Source organism: Nicotiana sylvestris, chromosome 11 (assembly GCF_000393655.2).
Source record: "Nicotiana sylvestris chromosome 11, ASM39365v2, whole genome shotgun sequence".
Taxonomy (NCBI): domain Eukaryota; kingdom Viridiplantae; phylum Streptophyta; class Magnoliopsida; order Solanales; family Solanaceae; genus Nicotiana; species Nicotiana sylvestris.
Window position 1 is genome coordinate 158355838 of NC_091067.1, and position 8668 is coordinate 158364505.

Here is an 8668-nt window from a genome sequence, read left to right on the forward strand (position 1 = left end):
AGGTCAGTGCTTCTAATCTTGTTATTATTATGTTATCTAGTTTACATGTATTTGATGTCTAGCTTTGTATGCTTGCTTCCGCTGCGCATGTTCTAACAGTTTCACGGTAAAGTTGTTGTCATGTGACCCAGAAGGTCACCGGTTCAAGCCGTGGAAACAGCCTCTTACAGAAATGTAGGGTAAGGTTGCACACAATAGACCCTTGTGGTTCCGACCCTTCCCCCGAGCACTGGGCTGCTGCCTTTGTATTTTAAGCTTAAAATAATTCTGATAATCCTTTTCTCTTCCATATATATATATATATATATGTGTGTGTGTGTGTGTGTGTTGCTGGAAAGTGGGAATGCTCTGATTGTAAGACTACGTTGGGTGTTCGTGAACTCCATTTCCTCCAAACCCATCCACGTTCTCTTCAAAACGTCCATCTCTCAGGGACGGTAAGTATAAATTGGTCCAACTAACAAATTACATACTCCTATTATATCTTTTTTTGTTGATTTTCAATAAATAAAAGAATTATACATGTGGGTTTTACTCGATTTCTAGTGTGAGTCTTGTGGGCGTATCTAGTCGGCTACAATGGATGGTAATTTCTGCAAGCCATGTACTGCACAGTCGGATCATGCTACTCCATACTTGGGTGTTTTAATGGCCTTTTGGGTACTCGGGGCGGAACCAGTTGGGTACCTAAATCCACGCAAATTTAAGGCTACAGTGGTAATTAATTATTACTATTAGTTTCATTAAAGAATATATGCGCTTATACTTAATGTGTTAAAAGTGTGTATCAATTAAGTTTGTGCTGATTTTACTATAGATGATCAATGGCGAGTCTCACTCTTTAGATAACATTGAGCTGTTACATCCGAATGGTATTCAGAAATACTCATTTATGGACTTGCCGATAGACACAAGACTAGTAGTAACTTTTTGGGATTTTTACCTACCTATACCATATATTAAACTTTATTACCCTCAATGTTTAAGGTTTGTGTTTATTACATTTAAGCATACCAAATTACCATTTCTATATCATAATTCAAATTAGGGATATAATTAAGGGTTCATTTATATTAGGCATAATTATAGGACTGTATCTTCCCACTTTCTCTTTCCTTTCATCTCAATTGTTCACAACACACACATAACTCACGATGTCCTATGCTTCCTCTCGTTGATCATCCCCAACTGCCCACCACCGTCGAATAATATCATATTTTCAGATTCACAAGAAAATTTTAAATTCTTTGATCGAACCGCTTGAATTCCCACTGGAAATAATAATGGCAGAGAGTTCGAAATTCTTTGACCTCTTTTTTTTTTTTTTGGGCAGTGGTTGAAGGTTACTGGTTAACACAGTAGATTGAAACTCGAAGAAGAATAAGAAGAAGAAGAAGAAGAAGAAGAAGACATATTTCCAGAATTTGTAGATATTTTGTAGTCAAATTGTAGTCAAAGTAGAAAAATTGTAGATAGATTGTAGACTGTTTTTTGCAGAAGATTTTGTAGAAGCTTTAGTCGTTTTGGATTTGTGAAAACAGAAAATAATGCATCTACAATCAGAATACAAATAATCTATAATTTATCTACAAAATATCTACAAAATAGATACATTGAATTTTAATATCCAAATTCTCATTTCAATTGTAGCATAATTGGCATTTTCGACATAATTGTAGAAGTTTTAGTCTTCCCAATCTACAATTCATCTACAATTTATCTACAATTTATCTACAATATATATATACAATTCTACAATTTAACTACAATTTATCTACAATTTCTGGAAATACGTCTTCTTCTTCTTCTTCTTCGAGTTTCAATCTAAAATTCAGTCAAAACCAAGTCTAAGCTTCACCAAAACCCCTCAAAATTGAGATATAAACTCCTAAACATATTCCGAATTATTTACAACAACACCCAATCCAAACAAATAATGATTTTTGAAAACCCAAATTTGAATTCAAAGCTTTCAAGCTTTTTAATGGCTATCAATGGTGGAAAATATATGGAAGAACAGATGAAGATGAAGATGAAGATGAAGAACAGAAATCTCCTTTCCGTTTGATTACTGGAGCTTCAGTAGCTTGCGTTTTTTGAGAATTGTAGTTGAGTGAGAGAAGAGAGATCTCTTTCCGTTGAGGAAGGAGAGAATTACGCAGCAATTCGAATTTAATGTTGACAGAATCACACGCAGATCTGGTGCCTTCATTTTAGCGCGTTTTTTATGGCAAAATCTACCTATTTTTGGATTGGTATATAATTTGTAGTAAAAGTGTGGACTACACGGGTAAATAACAAATTATGAACATTTTTGGTAATAAGGTTTGATATATGGTATAGATAGGTAAAAATCCCTAACTTTTTTAGGTTACGTCTTTTCTGATGCTGAAGATTGGGCTATAGACGAGGAATTTAATGATGAGAAAAATGATGATGGGCTATAAAGCGATTAGTTTTTTTTTTTTAAATCCCAAGAAAACCGCTATAGCCTCTATCGGGTGAGTATTCTGTGCGCACTGAATAAACCCTCCATTGTATAATAGCTTGCAAATCACATAGGGTATATAAATTGCGCTAAGCAATCCTGTGCGACAGGCTCCACCCAAAAGGCATTGAGGGGGATCGATCCCAAGTTATTTGTTAGGAGGCTTGAATATGGGATATTTTGTACTACTGTATTTTCTCCTCCCATATATGTGGAACAATTAATTATCGATGTAATGACGGCTAGTTAGTATTATCCTTATGGGTAATATTTATAGCACTCAATTTCTAGTATTTATTTTATTTGCCCAAAAAAAAAGTCATTTGACGAACTTTTTCTGCCCCCCTTCCCTCCCCAGCCTACAAACAAATGAAATATGCTTTGAGAAAGTTCCTTAAAAGTTAAACTTAACTTTTTACTATCGCTTAGAGTAATTACTTATAAGACAAGCTTAAATTGGGCAAATCTCTTTTTCCTTTTAACTTCTAAACTTTCGCCAACCATAAATCACCAAAGTTAGAGATCTCATACCAATATAAGTTTGGGGTATTATCACTTCTAGCCCATGTCAGAAACTATTTATATTCAGTAGTCGAAAAAATATATAAAATTTGTATAACTTTCGTATACAAAAAATATACATTTTTTGTCAATTATTTTGAGAACGGCTATACAGTGTCATTCTCCCATATAAGTTAGAAAAGGATAATGTTATAACTGGGTTAAAACAAAAAGGTGGAAATAATAGAATTGAGGTTAACTGAAAATACTTGTTAAAACATTAGAATCCCCTTCAAATGAGTTGTGGAAAAGCACTAAACTGAAAGGATTTAAATGCTACTGCTAGGGGTGGCAAACGGGCGTGTCGGATTGGATATGGGACGGGTCGAAAATGGATAATATAAAAACGGATAAATTATCAGACCCGGCCTATATTTAGTACGGATAAAAAACGGATTAACCGGATGATAATATGGATAACCATATTATCCATGGATTCTTGAATATGATCACTTTTGGGAGAAGTCCGAGTCTCCCAAACTAGAGGAACCCCCGATTTGAGGCTTTACAAATGTATGAGTAAAGTTAAACTCATTAGTTATCCACTGGTTATCCATTTTCTAAGTGGATAATATGGTTCCTATCCATATTTGACTCATTTTCAAATAGTTCATTATCCAACCCATATTTTAATGGATAATATCGATGGATAATTATTTTCTTTTATCCATTTTGCCACCACTAGCTACTACTATATATCTTCTCTCTGGTCCATATATCCATCTATTGATTCTCCCTCCATATATGTCCCATTCCTAGGCAGAGGAAATTAATAGCTGTTTGGTCAGGCTTCTAAAATCAGCTTATTTCGAGAAGTGTTTTTTTTCTTTCTCAAAAGTGTTTTTTTTAAAAGTACTCAAAAGTGTTTTTTTTAAAAGTACTTTTGGAGAGAAGTAGTTTGTGTTTGACTAATTATTGAAAAGCACTTCTGAGCAATAATTACTTTTTTCCGTTTTCTCCAAAACTGCTTCTACTCAAAAGCACTTTTTAAAAAAGAAAAATTGCTTTTGGAGAAACTTGGCCAAACAGACTACAAATGTGTAAAGGTTAGCTTAGAATGAATGTGAAAATTACAATGATTATGGTAAAAGAAAATCAAAAGATAAAAGAATGATGACAACAATATGAGTATAAAGAAGACAATAAGAACTCTTTCTTGCCCCTTACCACTTTCTCCAACAAAGTAAAGATAGGCCAAAATAGACCAAAAAAAAATTGAGATTTCTGTCAATGAATTTACATTTGACTTCTGTATAAGAAAACTAAGTCCATAACTTACAGTCAAGCTTCTGATTTAATGAGAGAATGACTTGTTCCACTTTGAAACAGGTTCCACCTTTATCACGCACCTGCAGAGAAGTTCTTGTATTCAGAAAAATCAAAACAGAACTACATTCCAAACAAATGAAAGAGGGAGTAGTTCACTGAGTAATACTCTCATTCTAAATAGTCTGTTCCCCTTGTAGTTGTCTATGAGGCAAAAAATGACATCATTTCTTTGTCAAAATCTAAATCAAAATCAGTATTGTCTAAAAAACTTTGGACATCAAGCCCCAAATCAAATGGGCTGCCGAGTGTAGCATAATCCGGTGAACCAATAGTAAGTGGCGATGGAAAAGGAATCTCAATATGTGTATCATGGTTATTCTGAGACATGTCTTTTCCATAATGATGATTGTCTACAGTGATATTATTTCCGCTTCCGTGAAGCAAAGAACCAACTCCAGAATCCCTTGGCCTAATCGGAAGTTCATTGCACGCCAAGTGGGACTGCGGTTTCTCATGTGTGGATCCAAATTCAGCTGAAGAATAAGAGTGATACAGAGGAGGTTGATTTAAGTTAGAAAATTGAGATCCATGAGCAAATCCAGAAACCTGCAGTAGGGTATGTACGACAGAACTGTGAGATCCATAATGCAAATGGGAATTTTGTGGTACATCGTTTATTCCTGGAATTTTATGGTGACCATGGAACTGAGTGTCATGAAATTGATGCTGGACAGCAGAGTCTTGACTTCCAAGATGCGCTCCTGCTTCATAAGGGACAACTGCAGAGTTTTGAGACATCGGATAAAGAGATGGCCCAGTGCCTATATATGCATCCTCTGTAAAGACTACATTAGCTGATGGAACCAATGAAAGGTTCGAGTCTAGTAATGGTAACTCTGATTGAGTCACAATGTTGTTCTCTACAGGCTTTTGTGCTCCGCTCTTGTCATTTTCCCTTACGCTTCCCGAACTGTTTGTATCAGGTAATGAGTTACTATCGTCATCACCATGTCTCAAAGATGGTAGGATCTGTTGCTCAGTAGGATTTGACCTAGCACGTTTTCTTCTTCTATGCCGTCCATCTCCTTGCTCCTTACTTTGGTGAGATTGAGGAATGGAATTTAGAGGATGAACATCCAATGGCTGATTTCTCCTCTCATCTTTAGATGAAACACAGCCAATACCATCATCAACGCCATCGACATCATATACACTGTCACTGCTAAATGAAGGTTTCTTCTTTTCACTGCGGCTTCTAGCAGGTGGCTCTATGCTAGATGATCCATTCTCACTGCCTGGTTGCTGGAGGATTGATTCCTCTCTGCTTAAAACAGCCAACCAGATCGAGCTCTCCTTAGCAGTCATCTTGTCCTGCAAACACTTTGACTGGCGGACTAATCTCCTGATCTTCGCAATATCAGGCGACATATGCTTTATAACAGCAGTTAGAACGCCAACTTTCCACATCTTCTTCAAATCATGTGGCTTCTTGTATGGCGGATTCTGACCCTTGGGTAGTCCCGTTTTAGACCACCATTCCTCATTTCCTGTCGGCCACCACGGTGGTGAGACGCCTTTCTCCAGCGGGTACTTCCGCTGAGGTGGATCACAATGTTGCATCAAAGAAGACAAGAGGGACCCCAGTGTAGCATCTTGCAAGTCTTGCAAAACACTTCCTGCGTTACCATTTTGGCTGCCGACTCCCTCTCCTTTCGCACGGCATTCTGCTTCATACTTGGCTATTGCAGCAGGACCGTTCTTATCAAACTTTACCTTCTCTTTCCACCAAGCTCTTATGTTATCAGACGCACCACTTACAGGTTTACCCTTATCAGGAATGATACCATAAACAAATCCTCGAGCATTGCAGACTTCCATGAGCTTCAACATGTACTTCAAAATTCCATCCTGAGCTCTCGACATCTTCTTCCGCCTAGCCTGATCTGTAACTTGCTTATTGTTCTGCTTCTCAGCGGCTTTCAGGGCAGCAAGTTTCTGTCTTTCCTTGAGCCGCTTGAGCTTAATACGGTCCTTCCACATCCGTCTCTCCAATTCTTCTGGCTCAATCTCCTCATCACTGACATCCTTTTCTGCTATGTTGTCGCACCTTATGTCATCGACTTCAATGTCCGAGCTGTTCACCAACACATAAGCATCAATCATACATTATTCACTTCAAAACTAGATGCCAGTAAAATTATATCCATCCAACAGAGGTACATTATTCATAAACCAGCAAACATCAGAATGTCAAGGAACACACAACTAAAATTTGCAAACACCAAAGACTAAAGCAATTTCAGAGTGACCATACAACAACAACCACCACCCAGTGAGTTCCCACATGTGGGGTCTGGGGAGAGTAAAGTGTACGCAGACCTTACTCCTACCCCTGAGGGTAGAGAGGCTGTTTCCGAAAGACCCTCGGTCAAGAAAACGAAAAAGAGACAAGAGAGAGACCATAGAAAGCAATAATTTTTTTTTATAACCGTGGTGTCCGAGCCAGCTTGCGCACACCTCGACTAATTACTCGGGGACCTATTACATCCGACCAACATAGGTACCGGACAACTCTGTCCACTAAGGTTTCACAGAAAGCAACAAACTCACACTCGAAAAACACAAAAGACTATTCGTTTCAATCTAAGATTCAATTTTTATGATTGCTAATGCAGGAAGCTTATCTAATTTCCAGCAATTGAATAAAAATCACAATAAAAAACTCAACTTTCAAGTTAGAGCTTACATAGCCAAATTCTCAAATACTAATACAGATTTGAAGTAACATATACAAATGCTCAAAACTCATAAAACCCTTCAAGATTATAAAAAAACAAAACTTACCCAAATGACAATTCTGGTAAATTGATATAACAATTAGTCATACCACAACTATTCAAGATTTTACATTGGTTTACACAGAGCTCAAACAACAACACAACCAGAAAAAGAAAACACAAAAATAAACACAAATAATGAAACATATATATATGCGCACACACACACACAGAAAATACATATAAATTAAAAGGGTCTAACCTGACATCAACACCAATCTCATCTATCACAGCCATGCCTACACAAAAGTTGCAGCAGTTTTTTTTTTCCTTTTGGTCAGCAGATTGATTCAACCCTAAAAAGGGTATCAGATTTTATTCCCTTTTTTTTTTTGGTAAAAAATGATCACACAGGAAAAGGAGGCAATAAAAAACTTAAAAAAGGTTTTAGAATAAAATAAATAAATGTAAATGCAGACATGTATTATGAACAGAGACGGCGAAAACTCAGAATTTTTAGATTGAAGACAACGAGATTGAAAATTCCTTAAGAAAAGCGAAAAGGAGAAGGGAAAAAAAAAAAAAAAAAGGTAAAAGGCAAAGGCGGATTGTAAAAGGACAAAAAAGAAGAGGCGGAAAATCACCGGCGTTTACAGACTGTTTATACGAAATTATATTAAACATTAATAATTAAGTAATTAAATATACAAAAATATGTGTCATGTATTGATTTATTGGATTAAATCATTAAATATCAGAGGCAGACATGTAAATCTTACCCTACTTCCTAAACATTGAGGTATTTTTGGTTCATAAATTAATATATAGATTATTTATATGGTGAGTAACAATAAAGAGATTATTTAAATAGTGAGTAATAATAAAGAGATTATTATGAGGTAATTAATAATTAAGAGATTGTTATCTGTTAATTACTGACTCTAAAATGATATTTTTATCTTTAAATACTTCACACTACTGATACACGTACTCTTATTACATATTTTATCCTACATAAAATAATACTATATAACTTGTGGTATAATTTAATAACAATATTACTTAATCGTACAAACTAAAACTTCTTTAGTTATGTAGCGGCTATCTTTTTATGCTAAATTTTATGCTAAGGCATTAACCAACCGAAAATGCTTCGAAATTACTCATCTCAAAATATAGTAGCTGAGGTTGCATTAATCGAGAATACATAATTAATCAAGAATACATGACAGAAGAAATTAAAAAATTATAGAAGTTAGATTTTTATTGATAAAAACTATGTAATGTATTTAAAAATTATATATTAGTATAAAGGGTGGTAAACTCGCCAAGTACTAAATGGGAGAGAGGTTATTGTGAGAACCTAGTTAACTATAAGAGAAAAAATGTCATAATTTACTGCAAAAAACTATATTTTGATTTTGATTAGAATAAAGAACTATTCCCTCTGTCTGCCACAAGTGACCAATTTGCTTTAAGTACACTCATTAAGAAAATATTAAATTCTACCTTTCATTAATTATTGCACCATAGTTATAGTAGTACTTACTTTTCTTCTCAAATATGAAGAATA

General features: G+C 35.4%; 1 protein-coding gene and 1 long non-coding RNA gene across 3 annotated transcripts; one reads left to right on the forward strand and one right to left on the reverse strand.

Moving 5' to 3' along the window:
• The first annotated feature begins 346 nt into the window (after positions 1–346).
• LOC104238127 (uncharacterized) lies at positions 347–1580 on the forward strand. The gene is made up of 3 exons (XR_713819.2): positions 347–437; positions 547–717; positions 1334–1580. It is a non-coding gene; the product is annotated as an uncharacterized lncRNA (long non-coding RNA).
• Positions 1581–4077: 2497 nt separating this feature from the next.
• Positions 4078–7669, reverse strand: LOC104238128 (ETHYLENE INSENSITIVE 3-like 3 protein). Of its 2 annotated transcripts, XM_070163006.1 has the most exons (3): positions 7358–7669; positions 4485–6452; positions 4078–4398 (listed from the first exon to the last, which is right to left on the reverse strand). In XM_070163006.1, exons 1-2 carry the CDS (start codon positions 7390–7392, stop codon positions 4520–4522), a joined length of 1968 nt encoding a protein of 655 aa, XP_070019107.1. In that variant the 5' UTR covers positions 7393–7669; the 3' UTR covers positions 4078–4398; positions 4485–4519. The 2 variants fall into 2 exon arrangements, with proteins under 2 accessions (XP_070019107.1, XP_070019106.1); XM_070163005.1 differs by having other exon boundaries at positions 4078–6452.
• Positions 7670–8668: the final 999 nt, after the last annotated feature.